The 24,576-nt window shown below is 34.3% G+C and overlaps 1 protein-coding gene and 1 pseudogene across 1 annotated transcript in view; both read right to left on the reverse strand.

Moving 5' to 3' along the window:
- The window catches only part of LOC128212032 (uncharacterized), a 70,348-nt gene extending 61,083 nt beyond the window's left edge, over positions 1–9,265 (reverse strand). Inside the window, exons 1-3 of the mRNA XM_052917252.1 lie at positions 7,884–9,265; positions 7,146–7,334; positions 637–828 (exon numbers count right to left, since the gene is read on the reverse strand). Of these exons, the coding sequence (XP_052773212.1) occupies positions 637–828; positions 7,146–7,334; positions 7,884–8,990 (1,488 nt within the window). The 5' untranslated portion in view covers positions 8,991–9,265. The remainder of the gene's footprint in view (positions 1–636; positions 829–7,145; positions 7,335–7,883) is intronic.
- Positions 9,266–22,495: 13,230 nt separating this feature from the next.
- Positions 22,496–23,621, reverse strand: LOC128210887 (cephalotocin receptor 2-like; annotated as a pseudogene).
- Between the last annotated feature and the right edge of the window lie 955 nt (positions 23,622–24,576).

The following is a 24,576-nucleotide window of genomic DNA, read 5'->3' on the forward strand; positions in this document are numbered from 1 at the left end:
TATCGGAGTTCATTGGAAGTTATGGAAAAACATGTTTAAAAAATTGTCATAAAAACGCTATATAATATATGTGTGAAAGTATTGGTTTTCATTACAAGATACATGATTTCATACATTCTTCATTCTTATATGGAAAATTAGCAAAACAAGTCATTTGCAATTCATCTGCTGTCGCTAATGCAGTACTAACCATTTACCTCATAGACCCAACGCATAAACTTCCCACGCAGCATAAAACGGAAATTCCATTTCGACGAACTGCATACCAAATACGATTTCTGTGCGCCTTTATTACAGAATTATTGGACGAACATTGAACATTGCATTCAATGATAGGAAATGTTAAAACACTATATCGTCCGGAAGTAGGAGTAAAGCCCAATTGCGTCGTTGTCCGTTCTCGATTTACGCTTTATAAACGCATGTTATGGTAACCATAAGAAATAGCACAATAATACTCAAAGCAATAACAAACATATACTTAAACTGTATTAAGCAGAAATACATAACATTGATATATTTGTAATACATACAACAGCTTCCAGATGATCTAACGCCTACATGATCAAATTACCCAAAAGTAAATCACAAAACGCCAAAGAAATAAATACATCTACAGATGCTGATTAGCCTTACCTCCGACTGTATTTTATCGACCCATTCTTTCACATCATCATTATCCATGTAGCGTTGTATGGCTGTGGAGAGGATCTTTTCCGGCTGCGAACTAAGGAAGTTATCCCGGGCCTCAGGTACCGTGTAAATCACAAACACGGCTATCGCTAGGGCCACCTCGCCCAGCAGTATCACACTCAGGACGTAGAAAAACTGGAGTATTAAACGAACACATAATTATTATTGAGGATTAGCACGAATACATTCGGAAATAAGCGCAAGTATTTCGCTAAACAGTATTACACTCAAGAAGTACAAAACAATACAACCCACATATAAAAAATTATTTTATATCGAGATGAGACGGAACCTATGGCAGAGGGAAGAATCAAAAGCTCAAGTACCAAACTTGGATCGTAGCAAAACAATATACATATATATAAATATGTACGAATAGAAAACAACAATTTGTTTTTAAACTAAGTAAGTTGAAACACCGCAATGTCGACGATAACCTTTTCTCCCACCTCAGATAAGTAGATCCAATAATTTAACCATGCTAGAAATTCTTATCTTGCCCACGGGCGAAGATAAAATGCCCGTATGGAACTCTTTTTTAATTGTCGCCACATTGTAATTACCTCTCTTGTTGAAGACAGTCGTCATAGAAACCTTGTCTTGTGGCAATATTTAGAATGCTAATTAACTATTTCTCGCTTCAAATGTCACCATAAAAAGTTTTCACGCATATTTCAAGAAATAATGCTCCACTCTCCTCCGAACTATTTAAAAACCAATTTGACAAGTAACATAACCTGAATCACTGCGAGCATATCCATGACAACCACGGATTATCAAATATCCATACGCATTTATTTTCACTACGCACAAAATAGATCCAGCAAAAAAAATACATTTTTTAGACTATTTTGTTTAACTGAGGTGGGAGAAAAAGCATCTACCATAGCCGCTCGTGCAAGATAGGTTCATCCCGACCGTCGCGCAGGGTGTTTTGCGGAAACTCGGTAAACCTCGTTTCCGCAAAACACCCTACGCTCGGGTCGGGATGAACCTATCTTACACTCTCGGCCATGGAAGTAACTTATAATCACAAGACGTTTAGGAAAGGATACAAACGGCATCTTCGCCCAATGATATCGCACACAATAGGCAGAATAAAACAAATATAACAATAATTCGAAATTTTAGGTTAAAAATGCATAATCATACGTCGTTTTAAAAGTCGTTTAAAATAAGATGTTCATATCCAAAAGAAAAAGTAAATCAAAAACACGGCTATGGCTTGGCAGTTTACCATTAGTCAGGAAAGAGTACAACTAAAATAGCACATGCTAATTATAACCTGATATATATAATAAATCACGAACACTAAGTTGCCGCGCCAGCATGTATCGCTTTCTTTTCATTAATAACAATAAACATACAGAAATAGTACGTAGGGATCGGTGAAGATAAAATGCTTAACACGAACATGACTAGTAACTTCTATCATGTTCACATCTTACACTCTGAGAGAAACAACATTGCGAAAATATAAGAATGACATAATTATGTGACGCTCTCAGCTACAACTAAAGTTTCATGATGGTATCACAAACTCCAATTTGCAGATCTTTACAAAGAGATCTGGGAAGTAATTGTCATACAATAAAAGCCAGGGTGTGATTACTTTCTATATTAATTTCGATAAACGGTAATAGTCTGTGAAAACATCCCGTGTTATATATTTTAAACAAGTAATTGGCAGTACAGTGCAAACACTGTTTTGGGATCGATATCATATTTTTAACGCAAACGAGTAAATGCTAAGAAAATATTTCCTTTGCTGGATACGTTAAGTTCGTGTTCGGGAAGAAACAAGGGCGTCTAGGGGAAAAGCTTGTTACCCCTCGAGATACAAAATGCGTAGTGCACCGTTATATTATTTACTCATGCTTATATCGAACGCATAGTTTATTGTTCAATAGTCTGACACTTTCGTCCCGACTTATTTTGACTGCATTCATATTCTTTCTTTAAATCGACACAATGTATTAAATATACGAAAATGAATCATCATTTTTTTCTTAATCAATGTTCCTGAAAGAATCCGTGTTAATAAAATAATTTAAATTATAGGCTAGGTGTAATATTGATACGTTAAGTTTGCACGTCATTTGAATAATAGTATTTCGTAACTAATTGTGCAATACAAGGTCTTAATTGTTAACATGTATCTTACACAATTTAAGTGATATCATCATGGAATTTCAAAATTTCTTCCGGAAATGTCGTTAAGTTCAAGTACCTTAAAGATTAACCATCATTAATGATATTGTTTTAATATTCCAAAGAGGATGAACAAATGTTGAAATCAATAATTCTTTATACACGGTGTGTCTACCTTATGAGACTATAGTAGACCATAGTAAATCTTTTAGCATTCACCAATAATTCAATATTTTTTGCGCTTTCTGCTATTAAATACACTGTTACAAACTTATTATCAGTAATTAATATTTTCATAAATGCATTATTTAGTAAGTTGTTAAAGGTCTATCGGTCGAAATTGATGTTTGTTATACATGTGTATGTATTGATTTTGAATAAGTGTGTCACTTTAAAACACTATAATTTAGCAAATATTATGACATGTATGTCCTCAGAAGATTACGATATAATGTTCTAAATGCACATCTAAAATATATAACAGAAGAAGAATAGAAGTTATTCTTATTTGTATTTGATGCTTCTTGATGAATATGGAGTTTTATCAGTGAAAAACGATAATGAAAATGTAAAATTTGATCTTTTCACGGCAAAGAAGGAGTATACATATCAGCTTTAAAAACTACTTTAAAAATCAAGAATAGCTACTTCCCCTTTATCAAAATAAAATCATCACTTTTGAACCAGTTAATGTTACCAAACGTGATAATTTGATATTGAGAAAGATTGCATATGTTGAAATAAAGATGTGTTAGCAATTTAATTTTTAACCGTTTACTAGAAATATCAGAAAAATAGTAATTATGTTTTTAAACATTTTCTTGATCTTGAGCTGAACGGTCGAACATTTGCTTTCTTACAATACAATTGTTCTAACATAAATTCGATGTTATATGCATATAAATATATGTTTACACTGTATGGCTTTGTAGTTCGAACATCTTTGAAAGTTCATACTACCATTAACTGATATGTGTTTCTTTTATCCCATCCGTCTTAAAACTGATCAACATCCAAGCAATTTATTTTTAAAAATCTAAAAAAAGACCCATTTTCAAGCAGATCAATCTGATCTCTGACAGTGAGTGATGAATGCATATCCATATATTATTAAACAAACTCTAATACTGTTTTAAATACAATGTTTATTAACATTTGTTTAACTTTCGCATTCGAACTTTTCGACTTTCATTCAGTAAATTGTAACCAGTGTCAGCTGTCAAAACTTTGCTTGGGTGAGCCCGACGAGTAGCGGCGTAGCAAACACTCTTCTCTTTGTTGTTGTTGTTTTAAATAAATAAAATACCAATCAAACTCCGACAATAAGCATCAAAGAAACATAAACTGTGTTGATCCCAGTGTAAGGTCGCAATTAATTCCGCTCGTAATCATATAAAAACTTTATTTTTGCCATTCATGAATATATGTTTTTTTCCAAAACACTCGTGAAACATAATACGCTTTTACACTGGAATTAACAAATTTCCTCTTAACAATGTGGCCTTCTATATGAAACAAAAATACACATAAACACTCACTTCAATACTGGTATCAATCTTGTTTTTTTGAATTTTGGTACTCTTCTTAAACATGACATAATAAAGATAAATCGAAAATATTAGAACTCCATAGAAGACGCTTTCATTCAAGTAATTCTATTAAAAAGTATTACATACAAAGATTTGCAAAACTCACACACAGTCGAGAAAGAAATCATGTTTTTTTAAATCAAAAAAATAAAGTTCATTCTGTAAAATGGCCATTGTTTGATATTTTAAACACACAAAAACTAGACAAAACGAATAAGAAGTGGGGAAGGGCTTTATTTTAAAGATAAAATGAATTGCTACATGTACATGCCCTATGAAATATATTTTATTAGATAACAGTGCGATATTATTTCAGGTTTACAAATTAACTATTATTAATGAAGCACATTCGTTCATGAACATATGGAGATGAGTTGATTAAATTTGACTCAATTTAATTTATATTTTGTACATCTTCCACACATGATAAACAAGCAATATTTTAAATAAATATACTGTGCTCACAATTGCCCTTACGGTTTTGTAAGAAAAATGATTTCTTCCTCACAGACAATGTTAGATAATTTCAAAAGGCGCAATCTTCTGTCAACAAAGGCGAGACCGACGCTATTGATGAGGGCAATTCTGTTATTTATTCAAACAGATATATATCATTTGGTCAGATAAGACAAACATGATAATTGTTTACGGCCAGTTCTTGGATAACCTCGAATCAATAAATTTGTGAAATGGTTACTTGCCTACAACTTGTGTTTAGAGAGCAGGGTGATATCAAAATGGTGGTATCTTTTCTTAATGTCATGTCACCTAGAGCTTTTTCACGTTCATTCTTCAAGATATGGAATGGTAACTGCCCCATAAGCAAGATGTCCGTACCCTTTATCACGTTAAAATCGAACTCATTGGCAATCCCTCAATAGTCTGGCTCAAAATAGTCCCTGAAGGTTTAACCTTATTTGCGATCTGGTAAGTTAAATTATTCTTCCTCGCAGAAAATGTTAGATAATCTTAAATTTGGCGAAGGCTTCTGTCATTGAAAGCCAGACAGGCACTATTGACGAGGTCCATACTGTTATAAATTCAAACAGATAAATATCCGTTGATCAAATAAGACTCTCACGATCTGTCTTATCTGACAGTTTCAAGATAATATTTTATCCAAAAATATGATTGTAACTTGTCCACTATGTTGATTTTATTTTGTCTATAACTAATCGACAAAATGCATACTACGTTATAATTGGGTACTTTATATGTTGTAGAACCAAGTTTTGATTTTCGTTCAAATGTTTCATATTCGCCATTGTAAATCTAGTCTCCCTTTTCAATAGCAAAATATTTCTTCAAAAAAGATGTTAAAATTTCAGGATATCAGATGATTCACGATGATATTGTCTAACCCTTAATGAAATAATACACCTTTAAAATTATGACTCCCCAAAATAAAAGTCACTTAGAACATGATAGAATATTCATACAATACAGAGATCTAATCAAAAGTTAGTATGTTGACGTCGCTTCAAATTGCTTGAAAGTTTTAATATAACAAAATGATTCCTCAAAAAGTAAAACAAAATATTCTACATTTTTAATATAGAACATATTTTACATTTCATAGCAAAAAAATCAATAATGTTGTGACATATTATTTGTCATACAGCCTACCACAACCCGGTATATTTGGTGAAAGATACTAGAGAAACGGCAGACAATTTCAGTAATTACGTTCTTTGTGATTTGATAAACACTTGTTAAAACATACTGGGTTTTGAAACATACATAAAAAAATGCTACAGTAGTTGGTCTTTTCTTGGACATTAGAAGATAAAATGCTAAGTGAATATGGTTAGAAGTCCGTGTTGATCTAAATCAACCTTTTCTGTAAATTTTGAATTTCAAAGCAATATTGGGAATTCTTGCAGTGTCAGTTGCAAGATCGTGAGGCACATTTTTCCTGCATATTTCATTGGAAAATATCGAATTGCTTTAGAAGAACACTTCACATTACAGCACGAAACACACATTTGTAAGTTATTGCATGCGTTAAGTGAATGTGTTGTCAACAACAATTATATTAAGTGGTAGATCAACTCGCATTTTAGCTTTCCAAGGAATGGGTGCCCCTTTCAAGAATAATGGTTCCCTCATGCATAATCTGCTTTGTGATCGTTCCCTCAAATGAATTAAGCAGATGTTTTATTTCGGCTTTAGCGGAAGCATGATTTTTGTTTACGCAAAAACTATCCCTTTGTTTGATGCATTTGCTTTTCTGACAAAACCAAAGATTCTAGAAGCAGGAAATATATATTTTTGCACGGATCTGCAAACGGTTTAAACACTGCCAAATGATTATTCTGTCGGAAATTGTAATAATTGGTTGGAATTTACAGCTGAAATATTAGATAGCAAATTACTGGCTATTAATAAAATGCAATGGAAACTCCTGGGACAAGCCCACCAGCAAAAAGGATAAACCGATTTGGTTTATTGATACGCTGACCATTGAATGAGTCAAACAAACAAACAAATAACAATATATATACTAAAGAACAAAAACAATTTTACTAAGATAATATGCTAGCAATTAGAATACAATGTTGGAATGACCGCTTTAAAATGAGCAGCGAGTCCATTTCTTATATTACATATCTGAATGCAATGAATATCGCGAACGATGTTTGTCCGTATTTTACCTAGTGCAATACGGCCATATTTTCGCAATGCTAACGTCACAAATATTATACTACTTACAACTCGAAGCAGAATAAGGTTTTCTCTGAGAGCCCCGATGCATCCAAGGAATGATACGACAAATGTAACCCCACCCCCTATGCACGTCATCAACGGTAGATCAAGGTAGAATTCTGTGTCTGACGTAACAAAGAACGTGCTATCATTCCGCATCCAAATACCGAGGCCGATCGCCGCTACTGCAATTACCTAAAACGAAACGTTAGAATATCGACTATTTGTGGTAATGAGTCAACCTAATAGTGTATAAGATAACAGTATTAATAATGAAAAGTCTAAATGCTTGAGTGTATTAGGAATCTCAATATGTGTTTTATAAATTCATATTTTATTGGTTTCTGCGATATAAAATCACCTGTATACCAAACAAAATGGTTTTGCTATTATTGTTATTATTGTTGTTATTTTGTTGTTGTTGTTGTTGTTTATGTTGTTGTTGTTTATGTTGTTGTTGTTGTTTTTGAAAGTTAGTGAGGCAAAGTATCATTAGTTTGATTAAGGTTGATCTTATAACTCAGCAGATTGTTCATTCTTGATATACACTAATACGATTCCATGAAATGAAAACTCAGCTTTTTTACAGCTGACATGACTGTCATAGTCTTTACAATACATCTTGATTAACATTTTGAAGACTCTTTTTGTGAAAGCATAAACTGAGTGTTGAATAAAGTGTCTTCTTTATGAAATTATATATATCACAAGTCATTTTGATATTTAAAACAAACAAATACTTACCCAAGATATGAAGTTGAATACAAACAAGGAATATTTGATGAGTATGGCAATAATTCTTCTTGTTACTTCACTAGTATGTCGATCTTTAATTGTGAATGTCCTTCTAAGCCTTTGTTCAAACGATTCTTTTCTTCTCCCATTGGTTTCTTCCGATCGCCGTTTTCTTTTACTAGATTTACTTCCTCTTCTTTTCGTAGAATCCTTGGCATCATTCATTACCAAGTCATCTGTTTCTTGAGGCGTATCAAGCTCTTCCATTGGAAGCTCAGGGCACTCAGTTTCTTGGTCAATGTCAACACTTGGAGATCGTTCCCTATCCCTTATATTTCTTTCATTTGCATCTCCTTCCTCGTAACTGTCACTAAAACTAACATATCGTTTCTCTCTCGTTTTCTCTGCTGCTGTTGAGTTCCGTGATCCTTTGATTGCGCTCGGTTTACGAGTAGGTGTAGGTGGATCCGGACTCAAACGATCATCTATCAATTTTGTCACCTTTTCAGGATCGTTTTCAGATTCTTCTGCATGGTCGCAAGAAAGACGCCGGGGTGGCTCTTCGTCATGAATGTCAATAACACCATTTTGGTAACACAACTTGTTGTTTTCTTGAGTATGCTGTCTTAGATCTGACTCAGCGGATTCATTTGCAGCATTACCATCATTTCTTTCATTATCGTTTATTTCAGTTGTTCTGCTGGGTTCGTTATCAGCAGATCTTGACACCTCATTAACACTCCCATCCTTAACTAAGATATCCGAATTCAAATCTTGACATATATATGGTATATTTTGTTCACCACTATCTTCCAGATCAGATGACACTCCTGTGGGTAAACTTGATAGGTCTTCTGCATTAACGTAAGAACAAGGCACTACATTTGTATCACCACCTTGTTTTTTCTTGGTTAGGTTAACTGCCGTGGGTAAGAGAATTACTGCCTCCTCATTGTTGTCCGAATTTATATCAGTTTTGTTATCCAAGTCATTCGATATTTGACTATTCTTCGATATAAAACTGGGAAATTCTTCTTCTTCCATGTTCAGACACGAATTATCACAATATGATTTGTTCTGTTCAATTTGTAGATGCGTCACAGCACGTTGATTCATTAATCCAGTGAACTGAACTAACAGATATTATTTCAAAACAAATTTCACTATTTATATGAGAAATTCCTCTTGTTAATGTTACACTCTAATCAAGATTTCCATTCCCCTATCGAACCATTTATTCCATGATTGCTTGTCTATTTCTTATTTATTTAAGCATCATGTTATGTAAAGCGACCATATGTTTTTCAGTTCCATGCAATTACAAAATCGAAATTCGAGTGATTACATACAAATGCCTAGGAAATGTAAACAGATTTTGAACAATCCTTGAAACATTCCATAGTTCGCTGTCATACAAGCGCTTGATAACAGTGGTTTGTCAGTTTCCATGATATTGAGACGACTTCTGTTCTCGACTGAGAAAGACCGATATTCCGATATATAAAATCTCAATACAGAAATGGTTGTAAATGCCTGTTTGTCGCTGTGCTTTTGAAATTATGAATTAATACATTATTTATATAATTTAGCATTTCGATTTAATTAAAGATGATGTAGTTTTACCAAGTACAAAATGAAAACGAACCAGTATCACCGTATAACCGTTACCGTTGTAAAACTTGTTAAAACCTGTTAGTGAACTAGTCTAGATTAACAAAAAAACCAGTAAACATATTTGCAAATGAATCACATAACTTTTATACAATTGGCGCTGTATTTACCCTTTTTAGTAAATACTTGTAGATAGAATGTACCTTATTTATAATATACATAAAAAGCAAATATTTATAATGCAATGTATATGTTCTAGGATATTACGTAGAAATTATATAAAGTGCGTGTTGTTAATGTATCCGGGACCTGTAATCAAGTTCAGCGCAAATGGTTTTCGTTGTCTGTAGATCAGCAAATTATTGACTTATTAAATTTAGACGTAATTTAGTAATTCGCATTAGAAGACCGGGTATCCGGCATTTTCGCTATAAATATATTCCTTGACCCCAACAAGAAATTACATTTCTTTTTAATGTCCTTTATTGAAAAATGTATTACTTAAAAAATGACCTTCACAAACATTTAAGCTATAACAACTCGTCTCGTGCTTGAGATAATAGGTGTGCTACCATTTTTTAAATACCTTTATGTTACAAAAATGACTTCCAATTCGAATCAAATTTAATAATAGTTAAATCGAACTATAGTGAAGTATGGTTGTTTTATTTGATAATCATGCTAACGAAATAGCATACACTTTAATGCGATAAACATTCTATATAAATGTACAGAACATTTATTGGAAATTTAGTTGCTCTATTTTTATAACATGAAAACGAGTAAACATACCCACCAGTAGAATCTCTAGTGACATGTGCGGAGCTGGGCTTATCTAAGAAAATTATTTATTACAGAAAATGACAGCTTTCATTTACGTTTGATGTAGATATGAAGATATACAGTTTAATAAGAACAGAATGGCGTTCAGCAGCTTATTGTATGTATTACTAAAATCGTTCAAAAGTGACAACCTCTGACTCATTGCGAGAATTGCAATGTATAAAAGCTTTTATAATTACTAATATAATATAAATTTACTCTCACCAATTAGTTTCTTTTCCTATGCGTTTAGCAAAATATTATTTTTTATATGTACACATGTCTTTGTATATTAGTTTAAATGACGATGGGCATGTAATACTTATAAACTTGTAACTTGTAGATAAAACTTCTGTTCTGTTCTGTTTGTTAATTGATCAATATTTACTTTTAGCCCTTCTAGCCAAACAAATCATTTAAATTTGCACATTAGACAAAATAGGTTAAGTTTATTCATTTGGCCGCAGGCATAATTTTTTTAAAAAGCATTGTGGATCATTTACTATATATACTACTACTTTCACAACTAATGCTACTGCTGCTGCTGCTCCTCCTTTTCCTCCTCCTCCTCCTCCTCCTCCTCCTCCTACTACTACTACTACTACTACTACTACTACTACTACTACTACTACTACTACTACTACTACTACTACTACTACTACTACAACTACTACTACTACTACTACTACTACTACTACAACTACAACTACAACTACTACTACTACTACTACTACTACCACTACCACTACCACTTCCACTACCACTACCACTACCACTACCACTACTACTACTACTACTACTACTACTACTACTACTACTACTACTACTGTTCCTGCTACTGCTATTGATTCTGCTACTGCTATTGCTACCGCAACCACTGCCGCTGCCGTTTCGATTTCTACTACTTATACGGTTGTAACAACTTTAAAATATACTTTTATTTCCACTGATGCTGCAATATTGATCTAGGATCATCTATCAAATGCACTGCACTTTAAGAGAAATAGAGAACTAGGTTTAGAAATATCTTAAATATCCCGTCATGTTTCCCTGAGAGAGATATAATAAGACGTCGAAAACGATAGAAATACAACAGGGAAACATTAATTGTGCGTAAGATGTAACATGGCCATAATTGTACACACACAAGTTATAAATGCAGTAACTATTACAGGCAATACAATGCAGAAATAGTGTTTTCAACGTGAACACTGCGACAAGTGTTACTCGTGTTCCACAATGAAGGGATGTACTTTTCATTGGACACAGGCAGCACCTCTCTACGTTTCCCCGAGGACCACAATAAAGGGATGTACTTTTCATTGGACACTGACAGCACCTCTCCACGTTTTTTCGAGAACCACAATTAAGTGATGTACTCTTAACTGGACACGGGCTGCACCTTTTTATGTTTTTTCGTACACCACAATAAAAGTTGTACTTTTCACTGGACACGGGCAGTTCTTCTCTACGTGGACCACGCTGAAGCGATGTGCTTTTAACTGGACACAGGTAGCACTTCTCTATGTTCCCTGTGGACCATATTAAACGGATGTACTTTTCACTGGACACAAGTATCACTTCTCTATGTTTCTCTGTGGAACACAATAAAGGAATGTACTTATCACTGGACAAAGGCATCACTTTGTTTTTTGACATGGACCTCAATGAAAAGAGGCAGCACTTACATGTGCTTTTCCTTGGACCTCAATAAAGGGATGCTGTACATAGTTTATGGCCTGAAGCCTAAAGACCACGTTCGAACAGCGGCTATGAATGGATTGGCTGTTATGGAGCCTCTTTGTTTCCTTATTTCCTTTACTGCTGACGCAACACATTAAGGGCGCATTCCGTAGTTTTCCAGAAAAGGTTACATCTCCCAACATCAGGTCCTCTGTGCATACATGGACAGCAAGTTGATGTCGAGCTCCTCCTCAGTCGGCAAGGACAAACATCGATTGAGACGATCTATTTAAAGCTATAAAACCAGACTTGGAAGGGTAAAATATTTAAAGTTGTACGTATCTATTAAGTAAAACCAGCTTAATATCAGGTGTCTTTTTAACTTTAACACAAATCTATACATTTTCAGGTTGTTATAAACAGATAAACGGTAAGGCTGGACATAGAAATTTGCAATTCTACGTCTGCTGCTGCGTGAGGCAGAGACAGTTGTGCGTAACAAACAGACACACCGCTCCTCTTTAAACCTGTCCTATGTCGCACAGGGAGTTGGATGTTAAGTTGTAAAATCTATGTGCTTTTGATGATGGAAAATCAATTCGTCAACTGGGACAATATAACCAACAGTTACGATTATACAACGGAGTATCAAAACACATCCTTATTGTGCCATAGTACTTTCACAAAACACAAATATATCTATGTTTGGAAATGAAACAAAAAGGCATTACATAAATAGTACAACTGTTAAATAAACACGGATCTAACCTGAAAGCTAATCAAATGTGGACTAACATTGGATTTTAACATTTTTCCAAGTTTAAGAGTTTGTACCACGGTACAAGTGTAAAAAATCACCCTCACTGTCAGTGATCAGTCTGGGTCGTGTATGAGATTAAGAGTGAAGGTCACGCTTCATTGTTGACATGTTTTGACGAGTGATTGAGAATTATCATTTAATTAGTGTGTGCAATTTTCTGTGAAGTTCGTATAAAAATGTCATGAAATTTGAAAATATATTGAAAAGACGAGTGTTGTTCAATCAGTTGTTTTCGTCTGTAAGCGTTTGCACAAAAGCAAATGTTCGTCAAACAACATTAACTAGTTCAAAAGTGAGGTATTTGGTCTGGAACAAGGGGAAGTAACTACAATTTATTTAAAAAAATAGTTATTTTAGTTGATATTTTCACTCCATAGTTTGCAGTGACAATATCAAACGCTTGATTCGATTTCCTTGTTGGCTCGAACTTGATGTAAAGAATTTCTTTTTATCAAATGCTTACCCTTGTTTTCCGTGTAATATACCCTTTACGAATATTTTTATCTTACACATGTGTAAGATAACATATCATACATTTCTATTGGCTAGACTAATCACACGCGACCTAGATACTCCTCCGCATTGTTTGTAAACAAAATGGTTTACACGCGAACAAATACCTTCCTCAATAATGAAGCTGTGAGACTTCCGGGCAATGGCTAACGAATCATAGTACCAGAAAGCATCTTGTTCGAGAACTTTCTGATAACAATGCTCCGCCAACCAGATGATGCAGTTTAGTGACAAACAATACGAGAACATTTCAAATATCTACATCTTAACAGGCAATATGCAATCAATGCCATTTGCTTGCCAGTTTAATCAGCTGTCGTTTACCAAAAACACATTTGTATATTCGTGACTTGTTCAGCGCTTTATCAGAATTAATACTTGATAACTGCTAGCTGTTTTTGTCATTTACATTTGGAACTATTTATATGGCGCATCGTTGACATTCCACTCTGAGTACTGTCAAACAATGGGTTTAGGAAGTGGAACTAAATTGGTAATAAAAACACATTTTTAAGCATGTGATGATACGATTTTGACACTCGTTGTCATTGTATACAAGACTTTTATTAAACTCGTCCATGAAAGATGTTCGTAAGCTCGCCAGAGGCTCGCTTACTAACAATTTTCATGAACTCGTTTAATAAAATCTTGTATTAAATGACAACTCGTGTCAGATCCTACATATACTGAAGGTTAGCATTTCTGCTCGGCTCGAGTCTACGGGGCTCGACTGTAATTAATTTCATTCCATAACCCTTTCACCTTTTCAAAATATGTGTCTTTTGATAATAATAATTATGAGTTTTCAGCAATCCTTAATAGAAGAGAAAATGTTGCAAGCGGATATAAATTGAGTGTGTGTCTGTCTGACGTATTGATGTATACGAGTGCGTGCATGCGTGCGTGAGTTTTTAGGTTTTGTTTGCCTATATGATATATATGTTATTGTCCTCACTGATCAACGCCAAATAATCTTATCATAGCCTGAAGTCCTGTACTTTATGACAAAGTATGGGTCTTGTAGACATATGTTGTATAGACATATTGAAACAGTCCTGAAATGTTCTGTATGATTTTGCAGAAAAACATATTTTTGACAAACGCGTACAATTCTTTTAATATATATACATCTAGTCATAATAAGTGTTTATTGTCAGTACCTTTATTAGACTTATTAGCAGATAAAATACAATCAGGCGGTTTTGTCAGACATCCTTTTACAATTAATGTGAACAATAAATGGAATATTAAACCTCACTTGACGTTAAACTAGTTATACTGTACTCTAGATTTTGACGTTAATGCTCGACCATATCTGACAAGCTCGGAACAGACCTATCTTTACACCAAAGCATTTATGGCACTGCGGTATTCACTGCTTGCCCAAAATTTAGCCGTTAAAAGCCTTGGAAATACCTTTTTAAGTTCATCTGTCTACCGGCTAATACAATTCACAACAACAACCACAATGCCATCTACCACAACTACGCATACACCTACTTTTACATCAACAAGAACCACTTCTATACCTACTTATACCACTTATACCCGTACAGCAACAACATAAAAACAACAACAAATTAAAACAATTATATCTACAGCAACCGCAACTGTGCCTACAACTGCAGCCAAGTCGAGAACTAACAGCACCAACAGAAACTAAAAAGACAACACCAACATTTAACATAACCAACGATTTTTTATAACTGGAATATATACGCAAAGGCAATCTGTGACAAATGTGACTCATAGGTTAAAAATTACTTTTTTGTTAAAAAAATACATTTTTTTACCTTTGAGGAATGTGATTTCATGGTACACAAATTTCCCAGGAGCTGCGACATATATGTTCGAAATGTGTTTCAAACGAGATCTTATTTTTCCCAGCTGTGAAGAACAGGATCCTATTTTTCCCAAGTGGGAATAATGTGATCTGGAAAAAAAAGGTCTTACAAGGCACTGAGTACATACCCAGCATTGCATGCCTTGCTTTTCCTTGCGTTACATTTGCCAAAGGGTCATGTTAGTTTCGGAAAACAATTTAAACTTTGAATGACTTCTGATATCGTAAAACCCGAACTCAATAGCGCCGACAGAGGGTATAGACATTATGATTTTTTCAATACTGAAAATCGACAAAAACTCAATGCGTCTTTTTTATTGATTTCAGTTTTGGTATACATTATTCAATGGGTGTTTTCAATATCAGGGTTCCTCTTAGGCGTATAGTTTCATATCAGACGGGCAGTTTCGGAAAGGAGATTGTAAACACCATCGGTTTTGTAACAAAACGCTTCATGGGGCTTCCGGAGAAATTTGAATATTACGAGCGCTTAATACGAACAAACCGTGTGCCTTTCAATTACCTCGATGTATCCATAATTGCTTAAATAATTTACAAATAACATAATGCTTTAATTCAATCCGTACCCCTAATTTCAAGAAATTTAAAAGGATGTATACATGTCAAAAGCCGTATATTTGACACGGAATGGTTCAGCATACTTAATATTAAAACTCCCAAAGAGCTAATAAACTGAGATACTCGAAATTAATTAAAAGAAATAGCAGGACACGTTTCTATTATTGCAGAGAGAGAGAGAGAACGCATTAAGATGCCGTAGACATAAAGAACTAATGGAGTGGCATTACACTAGAGACTTGCTCGAAAACATTTTAAAACGCTGCTTCAAAATAATACATTAGGGTTTCTGAGGCATTCTTAAAACTATGTTGTACTATAATATTATTGTCATCAAAGGTTTTGTAATAACCGGTTTTATGAACGCTTTTCAAATAAAATAATTTCAATCAAACGGAGACTGCTGTTTCAATATTTAGTTAGTAATGGTTTCGTTAATAAGCTCTTATGTTTCTTCAATGTGCTCACATTTGTTATGTGTTATGATGGATAAAAAGAATGAGAGAAACACACAAAGTTTCATAGCAAGTGGTGGCGTGATCTGCTTCTTGAAGGGGCGGCAAACCTTTCTGTAGTGGTCAATAGAAATAACCAACAACGAGAGCGCCGCTGCGCACCCTGCCCAGACATTGAAGAGGCATTTCGTTTTACACAATGCCAGAATTTCAAAACTGAAATAGTATCTGTGCTTTGCCATCTCAGCAGGTATTAAGAACGTAATTTCGATGAGGTCAAATATCCAGACATACAAGACACACACTTTAAAGTTATTGAAACGGTACGCAGCGGCCAAGGGAGAAGACCAAGCGAACAATAATTTTCCCGGCCAAGCTTATTACGGCAATTAGTCAAAAGGTCAATGTCAAAGGCAATATTGCTGTCGCTAAGCGCTGATTTCAATCATTTTGATATTCCATCTTCCACTATTAATTGGGAAAGATCTTTGACCAGATATCTTAAGATATGTGGTAGAATGATGTTCTCGTGTTGCTGCAATTATTATTGCAGTTGCTATTTATGTGTATTGCCACTTACATTATGGTTTATCTTAACTCGAAGTTTGCACAATGCAAAGTCCAAATACAGTTTGAAGGTAAATGTTGATTGATACAGAGAAAAAATTAAAAGCAAATCGTTGGGCATGGATTGATAAGACACATATTAAGTAAGGCCTATATTATGATGTAAGCGCAACAGAACATAGGTTTGATGTCATTGAAACATAATTGTTTTTCTTTATTACTCGTATTTGTGTGAATATCAGTATAACATCAATTAAACAAATCCTGTTTCGAAAATCACATAATTTATTTGGACTGATCTTAAATACAATATGTAGTCGTAATGATGTTATGTATGAATAAATGGCTAATTTATTTTGTTAAATATTTTTTAACCTTATCAGTAGATTAAAAGAAAAAGGCGTTCCAGCAAGATGGCCACATCGCACTGCCGGAAAAAGTAATTAAGAAAATTTGTCCTGAGGATTGTACTATAAATCATATTCAGTTTAATACTAGTGACATAAACCTATGACTCGATACAGGCGAATTCATCGCATATGTCAATTTTCATTTTTTATATGAAGGGAGAAGTTCTTTTGGGTTTGAAATTAACTACCTATATCGTCGTTTCACCATTCATTCAGTAAAACCCGATGCTTTGTATGGACAATAAAATCAGCGAGCTTTAAAAGTAAAAAAGCGGAGAACACCAGCTTACAATGGCCAGTAGGGAGGCTTGTTGCGTAGTGAATTTTTTGCTACGATCAACGTGTTAGATTTTCATTGAGGAAGTAACGCTGTATGATGCGGTAGACATACTGCATTTTGGCCGGTAAAATTGTGTACACTGTGTTTTATAATTTCTTTTAGACATATTTCATTCACCTAGACACCTAACCTGTATATGATAGCTCTTTTAAATTTATAGAAGCAATTAGAATGAGTTTAGTGAAATTTGAGCTAAGCATTTAAATCCATTATCTTTTTATAGTTAACCAAATTATTGGCTGCTCCTCATGAATATTTTGAGATCACACTTTTTAAAAAAACATCGTCGTCTATAGATATAATCATAGGTTTACAATATTGTTACTTTTTCGAACATCAACCCTGCCTCAAATAATTGGACATGAAAATGCGATTGCTTTTAGTAGTTTGCAATCCTCGAAGGTCATTGATCAAAGACTGACGACTAAGTCGTTTTGCATACTAGTTTGAAACCTTTGTGTTACTGCGCTATGCCATATGTCTAAATTACCACAAGGCCGCAAGGTGTGTAGAATTGCACAATTTGATGCTTCAAAATGCCATTTTAGTTAAGTTCAGTTGAAAACCCTAGAAAAGTGGGATTTAGGGTCAGAGCGCCTTAAAACAACAGACAGTTAAACTTGAATACCAGGCAAAAGCTATCAAATTGAGTCAATTTATTTGGGTGTAATTATGTATGGAGAGCTAATCAAAAGTGTGTTTGTTTACACAAAAATGCAGTAGCGGGTTTACCTGAGTGTTCTCATAAAACAACTCAACGAGAGTGGATGAATGGTACAGTGGGTGTCGAGAGTAATGAATAGGTTCGTTTTATGATTATATGGTATCTATTATTGTATATAATTTCAATGTAGTTAACATTTGCAACTGCCCCGTGTTGAATTTTGCTATGAAAACTACGTCATGTTTTGGACGAGTGGAAAAGGAAGGTACACGTATGCACTTGGTTATTGAGTGCTATAGATATACATCTTTATCTTAGAATACAACAAAACTTCATAAGCAAAACTCTGTGCATTTACTTGTCAAATTGATGATAAACAGCCTTTAAGTGTTGTTGAATTTGGCATGTTCCGAAATTGATGTGGTCAGTGCTGACTTCTTGCTGTCTGCATGATCGCGACCGTAATCCAGAAATCAAAGCATTAAAGGTGCTTAGAGACTGAGAAAAAGTGGAGTGGTAGTCGAAACTAATCAAATTGCCGTTAAGATTTGAAAAGGTGATTGCGCATGCGTGTGATATCCACTGACAATCTGTGAAATGCGATGAAGGAGTATGTAACAATAGATAGCATGGTCGCAAGCTTGTGCGAGTTAACTATGTATAGATTATTATTTTTTTGTAAGTCAATACATTTTGCAAAAAATATTCAATACTGTTGTTTTGCTTCGATATCACACACCATTCACAGCTTTCTTCTGTAGCATTAATTGACAGAGTTTTAGTAAATATTGCTTTTTGTTTGCAGTATTTATAGACCAATCGCATTTAAAGCTGATTTCGTACAGGTTTTCTTTTTGATTAAAACAACATGTCTTGCACTTAACAACAATAAGGTGTCAGAACACATGTCATAATCAGTATTAAAGTAATGACAATTGATCTTAACCTCATCTCGCATCCACCTCTTCAAATTATTTGCCTCATCCAAATTAGTATCGACATCTATTTTACCATTCCCTAGGGCACTCATCATTTTTCGTGCTTTGATTCAAACTTGAGGATACAGTTTGTTATGTGTTACGTTTTAAAGCTTTAGCACATACTTCAGACTAGTCAACATAACGTCAGTAATCTTTCTGTATCGTCAATGTCCTTATTAAATCTAAAAAATTAAATTTCTTATAATAAAACTTCTATATTTGCGATGTTTGTTTGTCAGAAAATTGCTATAATGATTTTACTTTGAATACAAATTAAAAGTCTAAATATTCAAACTAATTTCAATGCGTTGTGTGGATCCCTTGGCAGCTTTATGAATAAGACCTTATTTTCAAAGCAGCAAGTACAAGCGTGTCGTGTTTGTACAACCGTGCAGATAACATTATGGATCGCGGTCATTGTCGGGACAGATTGAGTCGTTAATCGTTGTTATTTGCGTTCCCGTCGTGGACAAATAGCCGGTAAGTCAGGTCATGTTCTTCCAATTCCTTCCGATTAACGCCTCAAGAAATCATGTCACTATTGGAACAAGATCGATCCTACTCACAAAATCCCAGAGTTAAGGAGACAATTGAGAGAACATAGGTGACGGCATCAGCATGAATATGGAGTAGACATTGTAGGGCACGGAAGGTCAGGTATGCTTTTATCTTTTAAAAATAACTTAAGCAATCATTTGTAGCTCTAGAAAAATCGGAGTAGCAATGCGGAAATGATCAATACAGTACACTCAACCTATTAGCAGTCGTTCTATCTATCGCCATGTTCTCATGTTATTTCGTCTGGCATTTAAACAATTTCTCCAGATGCAGATTTTGGTTATTTCCGACGAAATATTTAGAATAGTTATAAGTGAATTGTGATATTTCAGGCAACAAAAATGTAAATGTGTCAAAGATGTTTATAAAAATGAGTTTTTGGTCGATATTAAAAATGATTAAAAGGCTATTTCTACAATGATGAGAGTTTGTATCAATTTACTACTGAAGACAACTAATGTAAAATATTCCAGGTCATAATTTTTACGGCGACAAATCGATCAGTCATAAAAATGTCATATTTCTCTAATTGAAGAGGAAGAGTAAAGTACGAAAACATTATAAAACATATCGTCCGGGATCATTGAATGTGTCTTGCTTCATTAAAATGAAGTACCGACTAAGCCGGGCTAGTTGTCTATGTCTAGTGTTGCACATTCAATAGACAGTTTCAATCAAACCGAGACTGCTGTTTTCATAAATTGAATTTATAGTGATCTTCTTTCAGATTCGTGTCTACCGTGGGTTTATCAAAATTGTCCTATTTAAATTCGATTAACGTTCCTTTCATAATAGCTGTATGCGTCGTATTGATATGCGTGAATATGTAACAGACCCTATACGAGTGTAAACGTGCTCTAATTTTCTTAGACGTTAACGATCGCACTGAAGCTTTTACGATATGTAGACACGAGTATAGCGTATTGGTGCAACCAAAATAACAGTCATAGGTTTGTTAAGTGAAAGGCAGTATCTATGGCAACGTCACTAAACGTAACCCGGCACAAATTGTTTTTTTCTTATGTCAGAAAGCATAAATCATGACTAGCCGTTGGAAAATGTGTTCTATTAAGATAATCAAAATTGCCGTCAATTTATTGGGTTACGTTCAGTGACAATTGGCAAGAATTCATTTCGTTTTGAAGCTGCCCAGCAGTGGAACAAATGAATGTAGACAAGTAGGAAATTTTATAGAGTTCAAAAGACTAATAAACACCTGGTCAGAACAAAAAATGCAAGTGTATCATGTGTCGTTTAAATAACACTGCACATAGTTAACAAGGTTACAAGTTCTTTGTCTTCATTTTCATTTCGATATTTTGTTTTAAGACTCTTTAAATTGTATGTTGTTTTGTTTTGGAAGTGTTGTATAATTGAATGTGTAAATGTCTTAGTTGTATAATATACTTATAAGTTATTTAACCCTTTGCTTCTAATCTCTATGTATGAAGTTTTAGCATGCTAAAACTTTTCTTAAAGTGATTTTTTACTTGTCACAATTTCCTCAAATATGTCTGTAAAAGCATTTGTTTGGGCTGCTTTTTGTAATTTATTTTTTGAAATCTGCTTTTGTGTCAATATTGTTAGCATTTTGGACTTTATCTAAAGCTTTGTTCTTCCAACATTAAAATCAGACATAAGCATCATCTTAATAATCTTTTAAAGATGGTATTAAGAAACAAAATCTTCTTGTCAACAAAGGTAATTATAATTTTCTAATATGCTTATAATGTTCTAGCTTATAGGAATCGTTGTATTTATAATCATTTAAAATGATCTCATTCTAAGACTTAACTATCACTATTTAACTTAAATCTTATTTGAATGCACTTATTTATATGTATTACCTTTGAGGTACTTTGTTACATTATTGATATGTTTTTTTTTATTTGAATTTTGTCGGAAAACAGCTCTGCCAGCTAATGATGTTACTCTTGTATATCTGACGTGAAATAAATATTCATGTATCTTGTATCTTGTATCATGTATCATTTACATAAACTGCCGTCCACCTATTAACCAACCTAAAAGTATTTGCTTTGTTTCATCAATACAATATATCCTACTCTTCACTCCGTAATCACAAACAAGTGAAATGATCGAATATATTTGAAGTTGTATACCAGAAACGGCATTGAAACATATCTGTTTAGAAAATAAAATTAGCATTACAGTTTGTTCCAAATTAGCATCGGCTAATGTCTTTGCTTATGGTTTTAACTGTTTATTTTTCATAGACTCATTGGTTATCATAACTCTTAAGTAAAACACGCATATACAAAATAAAATCCTTTATATTCAGATATTTTATGGTTTGCTATAACATACTTGCTTTACAGAATACAAACTGATTAATAATAAAGCATATTTAAAAAAAAGCACTTTTAACAAGTGATGCTCTAAGCATAACCTTACAGTGTCATCGACCACAAACTATTTCAGTGGAAATTATGTCACATAATAACACTATTTATCGTGATATTTACAGTGTATTAAATGCACGCGATTGGTGCTCAAGCAACAATCATTGTAAATACAAATCAGATATTATTGCAGATACATAAATCAAATATGTGCAGTCATATATATTTCATCATATGGATTAAACAACAATAGTTGACTCATATTAAAACTGGCTCTGATATAGTAGTTAATCTAACAACATTCGCGAAATCTAGCCTTCAGTCTAGGTCCAATTGTTCTGCACGCCTCACGAACGTTTTTGTCTAAAGCTGCATACACGATCGGATTGATTATATTGTTCAAGAAATACAGTCTAAAGAAGGACTGAAGTATTCCGACTTATCTTTCGACGACGCGCAGCTGCTTCATCGCTTATGATGCTTAATTGCTTTATCAACTTTTTCTGCGTTTTTTCCTGGCCCTTCTCATCAATTGTAGCTTGTTTCACCAGTGGTGGTCGACTCTTTCTTTCACTTCCATTGCTCTCTGAACGAGTCAGGAGTTTCCTCACTATTTGACTTGGTGGAGGGTCCAAATCTGAGCTTTTCGTATCAGTACTGGCCTTTTCCACCTGGTCACTTGCTTTACTAGAGCTGCCCGCAGATTTAAGGTGTCCGAATGTATCCGAGAAGTAATCCTAGTTATATTCTTTGGTGGAATCTTTACGGAAGGACACCGGCATGGTCCCCCAATGTGCGTAGATCTGTTTTCCGATCAATATATACATAATGATGCAAGCGACTGACACTCCTACTAGCAAAACTATGAATGTCAGCTTGTAATTTGACCTCAAGATATGATTTTCATATTTCTCTTCAGTCTCACACAAGTATACAGTTGGCATATTTTCATAGATGTTTTCTTTCTTGCTTTCCTAAATTCCACACAACGGCTCTTGGAATGGACAAAATGATGGATAAAAAGAATGAGAGAAACACACAAAGTTTCAGAGAAAGTGTTGGCGTGGTCTGCTTCTTGAAGGGGCGGCAAACCTTTCTGTAGCGGTCAATAGAAATAACCAACAACAGCTGCGCACCCTGCCCAGACATTGAAGAGGCATTTCGTTTTACACAATGGCAGGATTTCAAAAGTGAAATTGTTTCTGTGCTTTGCCATCTCAGAATGTATTAAGAAAGCACTTGTGAGGAGGTCTATTATCCCAAAACATAAGGCAAACACTCTAAAGGTTTTGTATCGGTAAGCCCGTCCAAGGGTGAAGACTAAAAGAACAATGATGTTCCCGGCCATGCCTATTACTGCAAACAGTCCAAACGTCACCGTCAAAGGCAATATTGCCGTCGCGTAGCGCTGATTTAAATCATCCGGAGATTCCATAGTCCACTATTAATTTAGAATGATCTTCAACCAGATATCTTAACATATGTTTAACGTTTTAGAATGATGTTCTCTTAATGCTACAGTTATTACTGCATATGCTGATTTTGTTTATTGCCCCTACCATAGTATGTATGCACAATGCAAAGTCCAAATACTGATTAAAAGTAAATATTGTTTGATACAGAGTAATGCTAAAAGCATATTATTGGGCATGGAGTGCTAAGACCAATAAGTATGGCTTAAGTGCAACAGGACATAGGTTTGATGCCGTCGATTACCTAATTTATCGCATATCTGTAATGTATCAGTATAGCCTCTGTTAAACATATCCTGTTTAGAAATTGCAACATGGTGAAAAAGTAGGCATTCGAGCAAGATGGTCAGATCGCGCTGCCGCCAAAAGCAATTAAGAAATGTTGGTCTAGTTTGCTGTTTGCTATGATCAACTTATTAGATTGTCATTGAGGATGTCTTTAAAGAACATTATAACGCAATATGATGTGGTAGACCTACCGTACATAAAACAGGAGAGGACCAAATATACACCTTAAGGGACACTGCATGTTATTGGTTGCTCTTCTAAAGAATGAGTATTATCATGTACAATTTGAGTCCTTCCAGACAGATAAGAACCAAACCAATCAAACGAATCCACCAACACCCCACTAAACGTCTTACACTGTAGTTTATGGTCAGCAGTGTCAAATTATTTTTGTAGGTCCAGCATAAATATTCCTGTAAAAAATCTTTGATGACTGCTAACATATGTTATCAGCTAATTGAATGAGACAAGAGTCCGTTGAGTACTTGACTCTAAACCCAGATTGATGTTCATGGAGGAGAAGTTTATTGGACAATAGCTTTTAGGGACTTTACATAAAATCTTACCACGGACAATTTTAAGCTTAACTGGTAGCTCATTATTTAAAAAGGACATGTTAATTATGTTAGTATATGGAATTATTAAAAAAAGAAGCCGAGTCATTTAAAAACCTTGGGGAATATTATCGAAGCCAGTACTTTTTGAAGGGTTTAAAGAACAGAATTCCTTTAAAA

This window comes from Mya arenaria, chromosome 12, assembly GCF_026914265.1.
Source record: "Mya arenaria isolate MELC-2E11 chromosome 12, ASM2691426v1".
NCBI classification, from domain to species: Eukaryota; Metazoa; Mollusca; class Bivalvia; order Myida; family Myidae; genus Mya; species Mya arenaria.